Raw genomic sequence first — 20258 nt, forward strand, 5'->3', positions numbered from 1 at the left:
GAGATACATCAGTTATGGAAAGATTATTTGAAATGAAAGATTTTTATATTTCATGGGAAGAACAGTGGGATGTATCTAAGAAGAAATATAAAAGGACATACATAAAAGTTGAGCAGCTGTTTTGAAAAGAACTTAAGAAAAGTACTGTGATTTACTGCAGAATATAAATAAAGTATTAGAGGAAGATGAAAAATAATTTGAAAAATGAACTCTATGCAGAAAATAAACAGAAGATTAAACAAAAATTGTATGGACAACAGTATTTTTTAAATGGAAGAAAACACGAGGTTTCTACTTATCTGGCTAAAAATGTATGAAATAAGGAAAGTTTGATTAGCGTGATAAAAGATAAGGAAGGATATGAAAAGTTTAAGCAAAATGAAGTAATGGAAGTGATAGAAAAATATTTTAGAGAAATGTTTTCTAGTAAGGAGAATGGATGTGAGGGTTGATGGAATATAAAAAATTGAGGAAGATTAAGTTTAAATAAGGATATTGAAAAGGGGGAGGAGTTAGAATGGTTAAAGTTAGTTGATACTGATTCAGTATCACCTGAGTTATGGTACTGGGTAAGGAACGTATAAGGAAATTAAAGAGGAGTGGGAACATTTTTAAAAGTATCTAACAATTGACTAGAAAATGCAATACAAAAAAATGGTACTTGAGGGAATTGTAAAGTTAATATGGAAAAAGGAAGAAAGCATGAATTAAATACTTGGTGTCCAACAACTTTAAATAATACTGATTACACAACAATAATAATGCAAAAAATGTTGTACATGCATGGTAGGAAATGCAGAAGGGGGAGTGTATGGTATAAAATGAAGGCTAGGACAAGAAATGCTGTGTCTAGTCAAGAGAGGTAATGTATGATATACTTAGGAGACAAACTGATGTTAAAGTAGTTGTTGGGATGTTATAAAAGCAGTATAGATCAGAAAAAATATGCAAAATATGAAATGAATAAGGAAAAACAGGAAAATGTTTAAGACTGATTATGATTTATGATAAAAGTTAAATAAATATATTAGTAAATGGGAATTTATGTAAGAAAACTGAAGTAAGGAGAGGCCTTAAGTATGGATGTCCTACGAGCAGCATTTTAAATTAGGATAGTTATAAACAGTATTTCAAAAAAGATTGGGAGAATATAAACTAAGGCTAAATATAAGATAAAGTAACAAGAAGAAGAACCTCTTATTATATCTTATGCAAATGATTTGGTAATAGTGGCAAAAAGTAAAGAATGGATAGGGGAAGTTTCAAAAGGTATGGGAATAATGTTAGCAAGATCTGTGTTTAAATAAAGAAAAAAATAAAGGATTGGGAGATGTAATTACAATAGCAGAGATATATGTTTCTATGAAAGAAATTTCAGCTTCAAATTTCAGATTTGGCAGGAAGGAAGTAAACAATGAACAATGTGATTGATGTAATAGACCTACTTTAAGCATGGTGGAAAACATTTTAAATGACTTTCAAACAAAAAGTTAGTCTCATAAATACAACTACTTTAGGAAAGTTAGTGCATTTAGTAGGGGTTTATATGTTCCCTAATATTAAAGAATGATTTGTTACAAATATTTTTTATACTATATGCGGATCACAACAATCCTGTTTGAAGAAGAATTCTATATGTAAGTAATGAGAATAATAAATCCTGTTGCACATATGGTGTTATTACATTTTCGACTGGATTATGAAGAAAATGAAAAATGATTCACAGAACACAATGGTTAGAATTATGTCTGTGAAATATGATGATTTGTGTTAAAAAACAAGGAATAAAAAAAGGATAGAGAAAACAGATTTGCAGTTATGTGAATGGCAGCATAAAATGTTTTGGAAATAGAATGTAGAAGGAATGTGTGAGAAAATATAGAAAACTATGGAAAAGTCTGGAAGAACATGTTAAAATGATATTAAGGATGTAAAAAGAAGGTTAAAAATCAGATGGTACAGGATTTCTTATGGAGATCAAATCTGGATATGTTACAAGTAAAGGGATAAAGGTGTTATAAAACAATGGACCAAAGGTTGTAGCACGAGTGCAAAAAATTAAACTTCTGAATATTTTTTAGGGTGTCAGCTGGTTAAAGAAGTTTGGGAATAAGTAAATAGAAATAAAATTATAGAAGATGTACGGCTGACATGGAAATTATATTGTATGGGTAATATAAGAAAGTTAGGAAGGATTATATTACTGTGCCACACAACCAGTATGTAATTCTGTGCACAAGCTGTATTACCCTAGAGGACCATGACTAGAATATGAACTGAGCATTTAATGGTAAACTAGCACAACAGAACACAGAATAATAATGGTTCTAATATCAAAGGCTGTGTACTTATGTACAGTAGATAACGGAAAAAAAATGACAGATTTGAGTTCAATATGACTTGAATGTGTGTGCTACGAAGATGATTGGCAACAATGTTTTGTGTAATGGCTGATTTTTGTACCTTTAAACTCAGTAATGAGCAGGTAATGGCCACCAAGATAACATTTTAGGTAGGCTGGACACAGCACTAGTACATTCAACACTGCCAGCACAAACTACAGTTCTCTGGCACAGCAACACAGCAGCTGCATAATAACCCCTTCAAATCCTAAGCAAATATGGAGATTGATGGGAATGTGCTTCAGTTAATACTTCCTGATTTTCTAAACAATGCATTTCTCAAACTACTGAAAGAGGGAATACTGAAAATTTACCATATACTAGTGATTTGTAGTTCCCCTTCCAGTATGATAAATGTGCAAACAAACTATGGAAACAAGACATTGGCAATTTCACTTCTACTTCTCTGGAACACTGTTCAAATGGGAACACAATTTACTTCATTATGAACTTACTGTTTCAGCTTCGTTCACATTATCCTCAAAGTCTTTAATTCCCATAACTCCTTTAAGACAAAAACATTTGCAACCGACAAATCCAACCTGACAGTCAAAGAAATGGTCTCCCATCATAAGGACCTAAGAACATAAAGCAATACACATTACATTAATTTGGATAACCAGATAGGTTCTCAGAAATAATTGGTCATTTTTAGGGATGACACAAAATTCAACAGTTAACATAGACACAGACACAAAAAGCATACTCCTGAAACATCATCACAAGTTACAAACCTATATTGGGCACCCCCATGGAAAACTGATAAAATATTTGCAAAAAATATTTTTCCTTCAGATGAAGGGTTCAAACCAAAATCTTTATCACTTCTTAAGGTGGTAATTCAAACAGACGATAAAAATCCTCAAAAGCAACCATTAGGCTATTGTAAGTATGTACTTTCACTTTAAATCAAAACAAGGAAATACATATAAAAAGAAGCTATGTACTTACCATAATGTTCCATCTGAGTTGTCCATTTTCATTTGTCTTCAACTGATGGGTTCAAATCTGATCCTTAGATCCAACTTAGCCGTTGCTAAAACTCCTGGCAACCAAAAACTCTCAAGCTTCTCCCTTACCCATAATGCACCAACCCTAAGTTACCTCAGTCTTGTTTGCTGATTTTTGCCAGAAAGGAAATATTTATCATGCATAAATAAGGAGATATAAAATTGCATGTACTGAGTACAGAAATAAACTATATCTAGGGCTCAATATAAAGGACAGTGATGTCCCATTAAAAACTCATTCTTCCAGAAGTTTGTAAACAGAAAAGATTGGGAGTTGGTGGGCAGGAAGCTGAGGAAGAATGAAAATTGACAACACAGATGGAACGTTATCGTAAATACATAACTTCTTTATCTGATGTTGTCAATTTTCATTCTATCCTCAACTGATGGGACAGAGTCCCAGCTACCTAAAATCCTGGATGGACTCTAAGGAAGGATATTCCTGAGCACAGTTGAACCAAATGATGCTCTACCTCTGGAGACCAGATACAATTTGCAATGAGTAATAAAAGTATGGGGAGTAGCCAAAGTTGCTGCTGCACATATGCTGTCCATCGACATTCTGGAAAGGAAAACTGATGACATTGCCATGGATCTACATGAATGTGCTTGCACCAGTTGTGGTAAGGTAATACCCATTTTTTTTATAAATAAACGAGATACAATCAGTTGCCACTAGCTAAATTTACTTTGGCAACTGGTTTACCAAATTTCATATCTGCAAAGGAAACAAACAACTGGTCTGTTTTTCTTATGTCTTTTGTTCTATGCAGGTAAAAACGTAACTATCTATGAACATCCAATAAACATAACATGTATTCACCTTTGTTAGCAAAACTGGGGAAGAACACTGGCAAATTAATATTAGATTCTGACACCACCTTAGGCAGGAAGAAGACATTTGATCATAACGTCACTCTATCCTTGTGAGAAATCAAATATGGAGGCTTTAAAGACCATGCTTGAATTTCTGAAATATGTCTAGCAGATGTAAGGGCTACTAGAAAAAATGTTTTCCAAGTAATATATTTAAGGTCACATTTAGCTGGTGGTTCAAAGGGGAAATGTATAACTGCCTGCAGTACCAGACTGAGATTGCATGGGGGAGGAGGGTCCTTAAAAGGAGGTCTTAGAAGTAGAGTGCCTCTTGTGAAAGTTCTGCACAATTTATGAGAGGTTACTGAGGAACTCTCAAATTCAATGTGAAAGTCTGATATCCCTGCTAAATGAACTTTGATGGCTGGGGAACTAACTCCTTTAAAAAGTAGGGCCAAAAACTCAAGTATGTTATGTATCGGATCAACATGATTTTGATGTGCCCAGTAAACAAATCCTTTCCAGTTACTGTAATAGAGTTTACTTGTTGAAGTTTTATGGGAAGATAACAGTATATATGTTGGAAAGGGGAAGAGAGCATCGGTTGTCTGGCTATTAAAGGAAATGGAGAAACCAGGTGTCCTGGACCATTTTTCCCAGGAAATATCCCACCCCCCCACCCCACTAGGAAGTATCCATGGTCATTATAGCCTTGTGCTGAGGAGGAATGAACGGACACAGCCTTATAGAATCTGATCTGAGTGAATCCACCACCTGAGATCTGTCTTCCATATCTTTGTGATTTGTATCATAGATGACATGGGTTGGTAAAGAATTGACCATTGTGTTGCTAGCATCTACTGGAGAATCTTCATGTAAAAATCTGGATAAAGGTACTAGTGTTATTACCACTGACATCGATCGTAGAGCTTGAAGAACCAAGCGGGCTGAAATCTTGGTACTGCAGATTAATTTTCTGACCTGTGATCTTACAGTCTGAAGCCTTGAGGGAGACAGGGAAGCTATTGTTGACTTTGTGTTGAAAATAGCTCCTATGAATTCCAAATTTTCAGCTGGTTCTAGTCAAGATTTGTTATAGTTTACGGTTATTCCCGGAGAAGAACACTTCTGGAGAACCTGCTCTCTTGTCCTTATTGATACCTGGCCAGTACAGTAATTAGACAGTTGTCTAGATATGGAAACACCAAAAATCCTTGCACTCTTAAGTGAGCTGCTACTACTGCCATACATTTGGTGGACACCCTGGGGGCTGTGGTGAGGCCAAAGGGCAGAGCTCTGAACTTGTAATAACTGGCTCCTAACTGGAAGCATAAACACCTTCTGGATTGTCTGTTCACCTTTATGTGACAGTATGCATCTTGAAGGTCAATCGAGCATATCCAGTCATCCTTGCCCAGAAAAGGAAGAATGGACTGAACTGTGACCATCCAAAACTTGGTACGTCAAACTGACTATTTCAAGTTGCTGACATCCAAAATTGGTCTCCACTCCCCTGCCTTTTTTCATTTTTTGCACTCAAAAGAATCTTGAATAAGTTTTGGACTCTATCTGATCTGGCAGGAAGTCTTGGATGATTCTTTTTCTAGCAGCTTTTGTATCTGAACTGACCGAAGTTGAAACTTGGGAAGGGGACCTGGATCAGCGACACTCCAAAAATGTTGAAGGCACTCTTGAAGACACCGGATCCACGGACAGTGAATACCTTGCCCTGGGTACAGAAATAGGGCTGGAGGTAGTCGGATCAGAGGAAGTAGAGTCCAATTTTTTCTTTTCTTTGGATCCAAGGGTGAGGCCAGATCTAGCTTGGATCTTTTCCTGGACTACTTTGAGACTTGGGTGGCTGATGTAGACAAGATTGAAGAAGGCTTCAAATCTTTACTTTTGGGGGATTAAGCTCCAGATATTGCATCTCCAAAAGCAAAAGGGAGCAAACCTTTCAATATGAATTTGTTCTTCCTCTCAACTAAGGCCATTGGATTAAAGCCATGATGTATTGAGCAAACAATCTATAAATATAATGGCCCAAGACGGTAAACGCACAAAGTGTGGGCATCAGACATCAGAAGCTTGTGCCCATAGTTCACTCATTTTTTAAAACCATCAGGGCCTTTTTCTGACATTATATTACCAATTATAAAGACATACAGTTAAGTAATAAAGTACAGTTGTGTACACATCATAAATGTAGATGTTCGAGTGTATTCACTGTTGCAGTCATTACATTTGGGTAATCTGCTGGGAGGTTGCCCTCAGTCAGCCTGATTAACAAAGTCTTGGGTCCTGCATCGGTTGCTGTCCCTTCTTCCATGATGTCAGGTCGTCAGGGGTATAAAACATGCAGCTGACGCCATTACATCAGTTTTTCTTACCCCAGATGTCAGGCGCACCCAAAATGGGGAGCAAATAAAATTAAAAAACACAAAAAATACCTCCAACCAAAAGCAAATACACCAAAAGGGCTTTTAGGCATAGTAAGAGAAAGTACAGGTATAGCCAGAGAAAAACAGGGGGCTGAGAGAGGGTAACCAGGACTGCAACAGTGAATACACTCAAACATCTACATTTATGGTAAGTGTACACAACTGTACTATGTTCTTCGTGTTTCACTGTTGCAGTCATTACATTTGGGTAGAGTCCTAAAGCTATGGTTGGGTGGAGGGAATTATACAGCACTAGGACCCACTATAAGGCCCTGCAGGACAGCAGTGGCAAAGCCAGCTCTGGATTTAGAGAAAAGTGGTAAATGGTAATGTTTGGTGAAATTATGAACTGAGCTCCAGGTAGCAGCTTCTAGAATGTCCCTGGAAGGAACACCTCTGAAAAAGGCTGTTGAAGTAGATGCAGCCCTGGTGGAATGGTATCTGATTCCCTGGGGGATAGTTTTTCCATGGTGCTTATAGCAGAAACAAATACAATGGCTTATCCATTTGGAAATGGTTTGTTTTGAAATAGCCTTTCCCTCTGCCCCTGCAGCAAATGCTACCAGCAGTTGTTCAGATTTTCTTTGAGATTTAGTCCTGTTTAAGTAAAATCTAAGTTGTCTGTGTACAACCAATGAATGCAGAATCCGCTCCCCCTTGTTCTGTGGTTTGGGAAAGAAAGTTGGCAAATGAATGGTCTGATTAAGAGCCACACTGGATACCACCTTAGGCATGAAGGATGGGTTGGTCCTGAGAGATACCCTGTCCTCATGAAAAATTATGAAAGGCTCCACTGCCATAAGAGCCTGTAATTCGGAAATCCTTCTAGCTGAAGTGACTGCTAAAAGGAAAGCTGTTTTCCAGGAGAGAAATCTTAAGTCTGCAGTAGCAGCTGGCTCAAAAGGAGGGAGAGTGAGTTTCTCCAATACAAAATTAAGGTCCCAGGCAGGGGTTGGAGCTCTCCTGGGTGGTCTTAAGTTCTTGGCCCCTCTGAGACACTGCTTTAGCAGAGGATGGGAGAAGAGGGGAGGTTCTGTGTTGTAATTAGCTGAAATGGCTGAGGCATGTATTTTTATGGAAGAAAATGACAGGCCCTTGTGAAGCATCTCAGTAAAGTATTGCAAAATCCGAGGAATGTTGGGCACTGCTGTGCTTATCCCTTGAGATTGATTCCAGGCACAGAATCTTTTCCATTTGTCAGCATAAGATTTTCTAGTACTAGGTCTTCTCGCCTACAAAATTACATCCATCGCAGGTTTGCTGAGGGATGCCTAGGGTGAATTTAGGTGATTAGCCACGCTGCAAGATTCAAAGTTTGGAGCTGAGTGTGCAGAATTTGGTTGTTCTGCTGAGAGTGTAAGTAAGGTGTCTGAGGCAGGTGCCATGGTGGAAGGTGTCACACACTGGGCAGGAGAGGGTACCAGTGCTGGCGAGGCCAGTCTGGAACAATCAAAATCATTTTTGGCTTGTCCTGTTTGACTTTTAGTAGAACTTTGGAGAGCAAAGGCAGAGGGGGAAAGGTAAAGACTTGTTGGCTTTTTCCAGCTGAAGGACAGAACATTCACTTTCAAGGCTTTTTTGTGAGGAGTTCTTGTGCAAAATTTGTCCAACTGAAAGTTCTGGGGTGAGGCAAAAAGATCTATGTCTGGGCTCCCCCATTTGCGTGTCAACATGTTGAAAATCCGTGGTTCCAGTTTCCATTCGTGTGGGTCCATGAGATTTCTGCTTAGTTCGTCTGCCAGAGTATTCAGCTTTCCTGGCAGGAATTGAGCTTGTAGTTGTACTTGATAGCTTAAGGCCGTGTTCCACAATGCCATGGCTAGTCTGCAGAGGGGGTAGGAGTGTGTACCCCCCTGCTTGTTTATGTACCACATAACCGTGGTGTTGTCCGTCTTTATCAGTAATTGTCCTGGATGAAGGTAGTCCTTGAAGGCTGTCAGTGCATTCTGTACAGCTAGCATTTCTTTTTGATTTGTGTGAAGGTGCATTTGATTTGGGCTCAATTTTCCCTGAATACACTTACCTGCCAGATGAGCACCCCATGCATAGTCTGATGCATCTGTAGTTATGGTTTGGGCGGCAGGGGGTGGTGTGAATGGCAGTCCCTTGTTCTGGTGGCAGGCCTCTGCCCACAATAGGAACTCTAGGTGCAGGCAAGGTATGGCAGGAAAAAGAAGTTATGTCCTTACCATAACGTTCCATGTGGAGTGTTCATCTGCTCTGCATCGAAGAAAGAAGAAGACATCTAATACCCACAATCCCCCTCTGCCTTTTACTCAGATCTAGTTAACTATATACATAAAAGTACATATATACAAACATACCAAGGGTATGATAGTAACACTAATACTGCAACAGCAGAAGGAGAATACCCAGACCAGACCTTCCTAAGGGGGAAGGGTGGAGTGTAATAACCAAAGGCGAGATGAACACTCCACATGGACATAACTTTTTATGAGAGTGTTCAATCTCGCCTTTGTTCTTACACATGGTAGAAACCCTGTCCACTTTGTAATGAGAGATAAATGTATGAGCCAAATGATAGAAACTGATCTGGTGGAATGTCCTTTGGGTTTTGCTGATAATGTTTGGTCAGAGGCTTCATAAACATATGTGATACAGTCAGTTAGCCATTTAGAAAGAGTTTGTTTCAGAACTGCAAGACCCTTTCTGCTGTCAGCAAAAGCTACAAATAGTTGATCAGATTTCCTGTGATCTTTTGTTCTATCCAAATAAAATCTGAGTTGTCTATGGACGCTCAGTTTGTGCAAACATATACCCAATTTATTAGAGTGGTTCTTAAAGAAGGTGGGTAATTCAATGGACTGATTAATATTACTAGAAGAACAAACTTTGGGGAGAAAGGATGGATTAGATACTCTGTCAGAATGAAATATTAAATAAGGATGTTTGACAGAAAGGTGAAGCTCTCAGACACTCGTCTAGCAGATGTAATGGCCACTAGAAATAAAGTTTTCCATGACAAAAATTTCAATGTGCAACTTGAAGCTGGGTCAAAGGGTGGCAACATCAATTTAGAGAGCAACAGGTTTAAATTCCACGGTGATGTCGGACTCCTGACTGGTGGGCTGATATGAAAAGAACCTTTTAAAAGGCTTTACAAAGTCTGTGACTCTACATGATAGTTAGAAATGGCTGCTAACTGTACTCTTAAAGTAGCCGGGAAGCTCCTTCATGAAATAGTTCAGTCAAGAACTCTAAACCTTTGTTAACGGAGCTGTAACAGGGTCCAAATGATGAAAGACAAAGTTTTCCACTTACTGGTGTAAAGTCTTGTAGTGGAAACTTTTATGAGAAGCTACTAAAATATCTTGAACCCGATGTAAGGGAACCGACCTGCTAAAAGGAAGCGGAGCAGCCAAGCTGCTAGATGGAGAGATTCTTAGAGAGATGTGAGGAACTCCTGACGAGTGAGTCAGTAGATCTGGCTCTGGGTCCAGCATCAGAAGGGAACCAAAATTTGACGAGGCCAGAACGGGCAATGAGAATAATAGTCCTCTGAAGGTTGTTGGCTTTCTGTAGAAACTTTGCAATCAGGGGAAATGGAGTAATAGCAAAGTAGTAGTCCTGCATTTGGCGTTCATTGGACGCTAAACAGAATCGCAGGTAGGCTGGCCCCATTATTGCCAAATTCTCATGGCCTCTCTGCATAGTTGGTAAGACCTGGTTCCCCTTGCTTGTTTATGTACCAGACTACGGACATGTTGTCTGTCTGAACTGCAATGGTCCCTGGAGGAAGAAGGGAGCAAAGTGTTGCAACACCAAAACACTGCCCTCAACTCCAGAACATTGATGGTTATCGTTGCTGGCGGTGCGGAAAGCACAAATGGTCTTCCGCTGGATAGGTTGCAAGTCTGTAACCACCATCAATATTTCGTGAGTCAGTGGAAGTTGTTGGAATGACCATTGTGCAACAGCCTTCCCAATGGTATGTAATGAGAGAAGCTGCCATGAGACCCAAGACTTTCAGAACAATTTTGCCGGTGACTTTCTGGGCGACAGCAGAAGGGAAATGTTGATTTGAAGTGCTACTATTCTTTCTGTAGGAAGTTTTAGATATGAATAAGATATCTGGCTGATGGCTGTAGCAATTTTTTTTCGGAATACTGAAATTGTGTGGTGTAAGTTGTAGGGTGTAATCCCTGGCTTGTATCAGTTGGCGCCTGGTGGTGGCAGACAGCGCTACCACTGCCATGCATTTGGTGAAGACTCTGGGGCAGATCTTGATTATTGATCCAGTCGTCCTTCCGTAAGAATGGAAGGAGGATTGAAGCGCGACCCATCGGAACTTTTCCTTCTTGACAAAGGTGTTGAGATGGCTTAGGTCCAGAATCGGCTCCAGTCCCCTGTTTTCTTTGGAACTAAAAGAACCTTGAGTAAGTTAATCGAATCTATGGGTCCTGGGACTGGTTGGATGACTCTTTTTTCTAGCAGCTTTGAAATTTCTACATCTGGGAGTTTTGTGGATAGAAATGGGATTTTGTAACCTCTGGTAACAATGCTTTTACCCAATTGTCTGAAGAAAGGTTTTGCCAGGCCTGGACTGCCTCCAGAGCAGGACAGTCGGCTGAAAGCTCCTGTCAGGAGTGCTGAAAAGGTTTGCCAGGAGGTTATCCCTGCCTCTAGAGGGCATCACCCTGTGTGTTTGGGAAAGATCCTGGGTCTCCTTTACTTTAGGGCCAAAGAAGACTTGAAGGCTTCAAAACGAACATAAGCGCATCCAGGAATATCAGCCTCATGGAGCGAGTTTACAATGGAATAAGGGTGTTGAGATGGAAACAGCAGCATCCAGGGTATCTCCCAACTCTTTGACTAGATCCTCTGTAACGTAAAAAAATGTCAAATAGTTCAGAGAACGACAGAGAAAGCCGCTGAACTGAAAATCTCCTTTTTCGTGGCGCACCACCATGCCCCATGGCTGCTACTGCAACTCCTTTGGTGAGGTCCTGTCCTGGTGCCGTGAATGTACTTTATTTGGGCCTAGGGACTGGTTCCACCGTCGTCAGGTGTCTCTCCGCCCTCGAGCAATCAACTCCATTAAGTTTTAGGATCTCAAGATGTCAGAAAAGAGACATCTTCTGAAGGTGACTTAGGGGGACCCTTCTGACTCATCTAAGTCAGTATCATGTGTCAAGATCTTGTGGAGAATCCAAGTGTCTCCTCTTACACAATCTTTTCCTAGGGACTGTTCACTTTTTTTCCCCCCAAGACTGGACAGGTCTCGGAGGAGGAACAGATGGAACGGTGATCTAATTGCCGAGAGCAAGAGGAGCCGATGACGGGGACTCGGCTGTCGGTTTTCGATTCCTCGAGGATTTGGATGCCTGCTGAAGCAGAGCCTCCTCCTGGAAAGAGGTTTTCAACAAAACCTGTCCATCAGTTTCTGCGCTTATCTGTTATGAGAACAGTCCTCTTGGAAGTGGAGAGGCCAAGGCAGTACACACAGGAACTGTGGTTGTCGTGACCGACATCTTTTGGCCACACTGGCAGCGTTTGAAACCAGATTTCATTTTACATAATGAAGTAAGAGAAAAAAAAAAAAAAAAGTCAGTCAGTCCAGTACAGTCAGGAAAAAAAGTCAAATCCCGTAGATATGTAAGTCCGTTTGTCAAATCCAAGTAAACAAGTTCTCTAGAAAATTTAACCAAAAAGTTAAAATCTTATCTGAAAACCCCTCGAGCTAGCCTCGATTGAACACTCACATTCATTGTTTCCAGGCTGTGACAATGCTGACTCCATAGACTTTTCAAATACCACTGAAGTTTCCTCATATGCAGTCTTGCATATGGAATTAGAGGAATGCAAGAGGCCATGAACCTCAAGGCTTGCAGTATTTGCCTTGCAGAAAGCAGGGTTTTTGTGGCCACCTGTTTGAAGTAAGTCACCAAATGAATTTGCTTCTCTGGCATAAGGAAAGTCATCTGGACAGTTGTATTCAAGCTTGCACCCAGGAATCTAATTTTTTGAGAGGGTACCAGTTGTGGTTTCTTTTCGTTTATAGTGTACCCCCATGAACCTCAAGGCTTGCAGTATTTGCCTTGCAGAAAACAGGGTTTTTGTGGCCACCTGTTTGAAGTAAGTCACCAAATGAATTTGCTTCTCTGGCATAAGGAAAGTCATCTGGGCAGTTGTATTCAAGTTTGCACCCAGGAATGTAATTTTTTGAAAGGGTACCCAGTTGTGATTTCTTTTCGTTTATAGTGTACCCTAAGCAAGTTAGAACCCATTTTACAAACGCCAGATGTTTTAGAAGAATGCCTGTTTTCTGCCTGAATTAGACAGTCGTCCACATATGGATATATCTGAATATTTCTTTGCCTGCAAAATGCAATTACTGGAGCCAGGTACTTTGTAAAGACCCTGGGCGCAGGAGATAAGCCAAAGGGCAATGCAGAGAACTGGTAATGCAAGTAGCCTGCTTTGAAGCGGAGGTATCTTCTGCAAGATTCCCTGACTGGGATATGCAGGTAAGCCTCTTTTAAATCTAGAGTTGCCAACCAGGCATCTTTGCCTAGCATAGGAAGTAACTGGTGAAGAGTCAGCATCTTGAATTTTGGAATGTCCAGAAAGGTGTTTAGAGTAGATAAGTCGAGAATTGGACGCCATGATTTGTCTTTTCTGGGTACCAGGAAAAGTCTTGAATAGAAACATTGTCCCTTTTCCTCTTCTGGTACTAGCTGAATAGCCCCCATGCTCATGAGGGAAAGTACTTGTTTCTGGGCCTCTGCCCACTGATTTGAGGGCAGGTCTGGCCATCTGTCTGGAATTGGCAACGTGTGGAAAAGAAATCTGTATCCCTGGGATACTATATTTAAAACCCATTTCTCCTAGGTTATAAGTTGCCAGTATTTTGCATGAAGAGCCAGTTTTCCCCCCAAAGGGGTGGCTAAAAGGTAAGTGCTTGGTAAGTGTAAAGGGAAGTCATTGAGACTGCTTACCATAGGGAGGTGTCTTGTTGTTTCCAGATTTGGAAGAGGAGGCACCCCATTGTTTTGTTATGAAAGTCCCTTGGGACTGAAACCTGGTGACTTTGGAATGTCTGGGTTTGACTTGAGTGGCTCTTGAAGGAACTGGAAAGGACCAGTTCTTAGTAGGCCAGTGCCTACTAAATCTTGGAGGTTGTACTTGTAAGAAATCTTTCACAGTTTGCATAGATTTAGCTTTATCTTCCATCTTTTTTAGAACTTCTTCAGCCTTATTACCAAAGAGACAGTCCTGTTGTAAAGGAGCATCCAACAATTTTGCTTTAACATGATCAGGCAGAGTTAGCTCTTTGAGCCAAGCATGCCTTCTTAGCACAGACCCAGTAACAGCAGCCCTGCAAGAGGCCTCCAAAGAATCAAAACCACATTGCAAAGTATGTTTTCCAACATGTTCAGCTGAATGCAATAAATCCTGTAAATCTTTATTTTCCACACAGTCAGAAATCAACATAATCTTCTGTTTAAGCAGACCCATGATGTGCTGCTGATATTTTTGCATATTAAATTGGCAGTTTAAAGCCCTGATTGCCAAGGTTGCAGAAATGTAAACCTTCTTACCCCATCTATCCAGCGCCCTGGAATCTCTATCAGAAGGGGTAGGATTTTTAGCAGTAGAAGCCTTAATGCCCTTGGGACCCTGAGAAATGGTTTCAGGATCCGCAACAGGATTTTTGAAAAGGAATTTGTGGGAGTCAGGAACCCTGTAGTACCTGTCTGGCTTACAAGGAGCCAGAAGCAGAGAATCAGGAGCCAGACTAGATTCTGTAAAAACAACAATGTCTAGAATAGGAGGTATAGCCAAAGGCCTATGCTGAGGAAGAGGAAGAAAATCCCTAAGTCTCTTTTTAGATTTAGAAAAATCCTGACTTTCCCAGTGGAAATGTTCACTTAAGGTATGTAAAGTTTCCCCAAAAGAAAAATCCTCAGGGGGAGAAGCAGAAGGAATGGAATCTTCTGCATCAGAGTCCTCATAAGTAGGTATAGACAATTCCTGTTCATTAGAAGAGTCAGACGAAATAGAATCCTGTTCAGAGGAATCATAGTCAATATCTTGCCTAGGCCTCTTAGAAGGGGGGGGTTGGCTACCCCTGATCAGAGTAAATTAAATCTTCAGCCATTTTAATCATTTGTTTTTTAGGCATAGGAGCCTGCACATGTGGCCTAGGCATCGTTTTTTTAGACATAGATCGTGATTTTGGCCTTAGTTTTGAAGATGGCGTCGGTCTAATACACAAATCTGTAGGCCTGAAAACACCCTCAGAAGCCAGTGCCTGCACAGCGGCTCCAGACCCATCCAAGGTAGAGACATCCTCGGGTTTCATAACTGAAGCTCCTTGCGGCATACCGGACTCCGAATGGGTCTCAGCAGAGGCCTGCGAATCAGAAGTAGCGGGTATCAGGGGCTGCGAAAGCGCCTCACTGAGTACCGGCGAACTGGCGACTGGCTTAGGAGAAGCGTCGTTGGCAGTTTTAGACCTCAATGGCCTGTCTCTGTCTTTTTCTTTGCGTTTTTTAGGTATTCCGGTAGTCAGATTGCTAACCAATGACATTTCTGGATAATTAAAGCGTGAGCCAAAATATTTAGAAGCAAAAATGTACCAACGTTTGATAGTGCGTTGATTAAATAAAGCACAGAAACGACAGCAAGGTACATCGTGGTCAGGGCCTAGGCAAGGAATACAGTACAAATGGAAATCCTTATGAGGTATTTGCTTCCCACAAGTAATGCAATTATTAACTTTTACTGACATTGATAAGGAGCAAGAAAAAGTTTCCCCAACAGGGTACTTAGCTTTTTAGTTGAAGACTTCGGATCTGAAACTCAAACGAAAATTTCAGGAGTCAGCCGACCGGCGCTTGCGAACTACTTCTGCTTCGGGCACTGCTCCGCAAGAAAGACTGATGTAATGGCATCTGCTGCATATTTTATACCCCTGATGACCTGACGTCATGGAAGAAGGGACAACAACCGACGCAGGACCCAAGACTTTGTTAATCAGGCTGACTGAGGGCAACCTGCTAGCAGATTACCCAAATGTAATGACTGCAACAGTGAAACATGAAGAACATCAGGGTTTATATATATATATATATATATATATATATATATATATATATATATATAAATAAAACAAAAGAAACTACTAACAATGGTAATAAAAAGGCTAAATTGTAGAAAGGAAAAAAGATAGTAAGAGAGGAAGTACAAAAAACTGTACGACAGAAAAAAAAGGGAAAAATACCAACTATGGGTAACAGAAGATTTACTCTTAATAAAAAGGGTAAAGGAAAAATATAAGGAATTAGAAATATTAGAGGAAATAATAGTAATAATAACAATTACTTACCTAAAGCGCGAAAGCAAGGTCAACCATGTCTTTCCACAAAGCGGCAAATGAGATCTGAGGTAACTTAGGTTGGTGCATTATGGGTAAGGGAGAAGCTTAAGAGATTTTGGTTACCAGGAGCTTTAGCAACAACCGAGTCAGATCCGAGGAATGGATCCAAACCCATCAGTTAAGGATAAAATGAAAACTGACAACATCAGATCCAGAAATATGTTGGGTGTATCCTAAGAAACAAATGAGGCCACACAAAATGAAAAAGACAATAATACTATTAAAACAGCTAGAAGTACTGATAAGAGCAGTGCCCATCAGATATAATCAAAAAGCCTACAACACCCATCTAGCACCAAATGCAAATAAACTAAGCAAACTATTTTTCTATATTTAATGTCTCAATAAAGTCCTACGTGCTGATATAACCCTGCAAGGCTCTCTAAGAATTACCTATGCTGCTTCCGATGCCATTGTTGTAATAAAGTGGCCTAAACAAATGCCAACTGCACTTTAGGCTGCAACTTTGAAGTGATAATTTCATGGTTATCTGACTGGAAGATCATGATAACATTCACTTACATCACTAAAGGAACTTAAGTGAATAGTGTTCCAAGTTACAAAATACCAGAGAAACCTGCCTCATGCCAAAAAAATATTATATGTATGTGCATGATTGAGCGTACACATACACACGAGCACATGCACCTGCACATCACCCAACCTAACACATGTACAGCAAGCATTCTTAAGGCTGTATTCAGAAAAGTTAGTTTTGTTTAGGGGCAGCACTAAACACTGCTACAAAATAGTTTTATGACATTTTAAAAGCTTAGTTTACCCAAGTTGCAAACCTATCTGAATAAACTTTTGCTAGTTTATTGTCAAGAATCATGAATAAAGTCAAAAAATAACAAGGGTCAGAGTCCTAAAGTGAGAATTCTTTTTTCATATATTACTCTTTTTCATTTAGAAAGGTAAAAAAGGATAGCAGGAACTGTATTAACATGGATTTTTCTGAAGATCTACAATTTACCAGAAACACAAATTTTATGAGGGACACAGTTTTTAAGCAAAATCAGAGATGGTCAAGAGATGCACGGTACGGACTTGCAGTGTTGTGATACCTGGCAGCTGTGGTGTTGTACAATCTTTGTAATGACAAATTTCAAAACTCTTCTGCCATCCAGCACAATCAAACTGCCATCTGAAATTTGGCTCTTCAGACACTGACATGATTATCCTCTTCTACATATCTGCCGTGCTTCCTCCTTACCTGCCCCTACCATGCAGTTCAATACTTACCTCCTCCTTTCCCACCATGGAGATGCATGTAGCATTCTTCCAAACAGTCCCTTCTTAGCTACATTCACTTAAACTCTTATCTCATATTTGTAATACTGGAGGAGTCTGCTCTGTCGCATGGTGGAATCCACCACTAAAGTCTGTTATTCACTGCTTGACATACTAGATGTCAACAGCCAATCAGTGGCTGCTGACAACTACAAGGCAAACATTTTGGAGAAAGGGGATTTGCACACTTGTGTTAGCATGTAGCAACTATGTTAAAACTGACTTCAGTCTTCAGAAAATCAAAACAAGTTAGCCAGAAAATTTTAGAACAATGGAAAATATTCAAAGCAGTGAATAACATTCAAAACAGAATTCAGGAGGGGGAAGAAGGGAGATGGTCCTTAACACAAATGTGTTCTTCCTCTTAACTGTGGGAGTATACAGAGTGCCTCTCTTGCTGTCTGTACCATCTTCTTTTGGAAGAATAATTAGTGCAGTATGCCTTATCAGTAAACACAAATTCAAGGGTAGAGACCAGGGCCTAGATAGCTCACAACTGGAAGTGCTGCTCTGCAGGACTAAAGTGTACATAAGGGTCATATGAGAGTCTCAGCTTGACTGTTACCAAATGCAATGAAAGTGAGAATCAAACTCACAAAAGAATCCAAGAAAGTCAATCATACAACCTGAGGAGAACAGACTGAAAAGTAAAATTAAGCATTGCAGTATCACTACCAAACCTAAAACATCATCATGTTAGAAAAATGTTAAAGTAATACTAATTAACCATCAACCATATCTGATGTGAAAAGGCACAAGTAAATTCAGCATAAACAAGGTCTTTATTATAGCTAAACTACAACTGCCTCAAAAACAAATAGACCAATACAAAAAAAAGCTCATGTCGGTACATGAAACTTGAAGACAACTAACCAGGAACTGAAATGCTGCTGCTACTGTTAAATGTTGTCAAGTGGATGCCAACACGTGCTAATCCTATAGATAGATGTCCTAAGCTGTGTTCTATCTTCAGTCAAATGACTGATAACTGACAGAGTAGAAACCATTGCTGTAGTTACTATATCAATTCATTGCAAGGCTGGTCTACCTTTTTTATGCTGATCCTAAACCTTGTCAAGCATGATGCCTTTTAATAATCATCCCTCTTCTTCTCATACGTCTGAAGTATTAAAGTCAAAGTCTTGACACTTGCACGTCCAGGGGATACATAGGTTTTATCCCTTCCACTACAGACTAATTTGTTTTTTGGGCAGTCTGTAGTACAGAAAGTATTCTTTTCACACCATACTTCAAAGGCAACAACTTTCGACAATCTGCTAAAAGCAACAGGACTGCGAATTTCTTGACTGCCTGTCATTTCATCAGTAATTTTTAACTTTTTTTCAGTGTAATCCTTGACATCTTGTATAAAAGGAATATAATATGGTGGTTCTATTAGTTCTGATAAAGTTCTGGTGGAAAGAGCGAGCTTTACTGGAACAGCTGAATTCTGTTTTGAATGTTATTCACTGCTTTGAATTTTTTCCATTGTTCTAAACTTTTCTGGCTAACTTGTTTTGATTTTCTGAAGACTGAATACAATGTTAGTGAATGCTGAACATGTTTTCTTATTTATTATAATTTTTAACTGTCATTTAATTATTCATTATTGATCCAAGGAGGCGGAGGTCGTCTACTGTATCTTCTTGTACATCAAGAATAAATGCTATCTTGACAACTGTCAGGATCATTGCCTTCTTCTTGTATATTATATTAAGAATCCATCTCATATCTGCAAAGATGTTTCCTGTTACTGCACACAGTTTCCTGAATCCTGCTTTCACTTTTAACACAATTCCTCTTCCAAATATGGTAGCAATCTCCACTGAACAATCCTAAGAAAAAAATAAGTTATGTACTCACCATAATGTTCTATGTTTGTTATCCATCTCGCCCGCCATTCTTACATGTGGGTTCAGGGCTGATCCTCAGCTCCGACTCAGCCGATTACAGAACCTCGAAGTCTCTAAGTTGGCTTATGGCAAAGTAGGTATCACATAATGCAGTGGTATCAATCCTCAGATCTTGTTTGCTGCTAATTATAATAGAAAAAATTTATACTATACCCTCAGGTAAAGCAGAAACAATAGTGAAAGGTCTCCAACATAAAGGAAATAGCAAAAGTTTTTCCTACCAGGTCCTCTAGGATTATATGGACGGGGGTAGGTGGGTTCGTTAGAATGAAGGCAGAGATGGACAACAAACAGAATGTTATGGTGAGTACATAACTTCTTAATGTTATGTTGTACTATATCGTCTTCATTCTTACACGTGGAACAGTGTCCCTAGCACCTTTTTTCTCGGGTGGCTCACGGGAATACATTCTTGAACACCTTGGAACCAAAGGAAGCTCTGTCCCTGGAGGCCAAATCAACTTTGTAATGAGTAATAAAAGTATGTGAGCTTGCCCAAGTCACGGCTGCACAAATACTGTCCATTGAAATTCTGCCCTGAAAGGCAGTGGATGTTGCTACTGACCTGGTTGAGTGACCTCTAACTTTGAAGGGGAGTTCCTTGTTATTGGAGGATTATATAAAAGTTATGCAATTAGAAAGCCAATTAGATAATGTGCTTATAGAGACTGGCACACCCTTTCCTGCCTCCGAAAAGGATATGAATAACTGATATGACTTCCTGAATTCTTTAGTTCTGTGGAGGTAGAAATTAAGTTGTCTATGCACATCAAGTTGAAGTCTGCATTCTGCCTTGTTGGTATGGTAAGGGAAAAACACTGGAAGTTCAATTGATTGGTTAATAAGATTGAGAGCAAATCTTAGGGACAAAGGACGGGTTAGTTAGAAATGAAACCCTGTCTTTATGGAAGATCAAATCAGGCAGTTTGACTGAAAGTGCTTATAGCTCTAAAACTCTTCTAGCTGAGGTTATGGCTACC

The 20258-nt window shown here is 39.7% G+C and overlaps 1 protein-coding gene across 1 annotated transcript in view; it reads right to left on the minus strand.

The window, feature by feature from the left end:
• Window positions 1–20258, minus strand: part of VPS13B (vacuolar protein sorting 13 homolog B) — a 5424989-nt gene that overhangs the window by 4568345 nt on the left and 836386 nt on the right. Inside the window, exon 10 of the mRNA XM_044065647.1 lies at window positions 2858–2980. Within this exon, the coding sequence (XP_043921582.1) occupies window positions 2858–2980 (123 nt within the window). The remainder of the gene's footprint in view (window positions 1–2857; window positions 2981–20258) is intronic.

Source organism: Protopterus annectens, chromosome 3.part0 (genome assembly GCF_019279795.1).
Source record: "Protopterus annectens isolate FY-2018-M chromosome 3.part0, PAN1.0, whole genome shotgun sequence".
Lineage (NCBI taxonomy): Eukaryota > Metazoa > Chordata > Ceratodontiformes > Protopteridae > Protopterus > Protopterus annectens.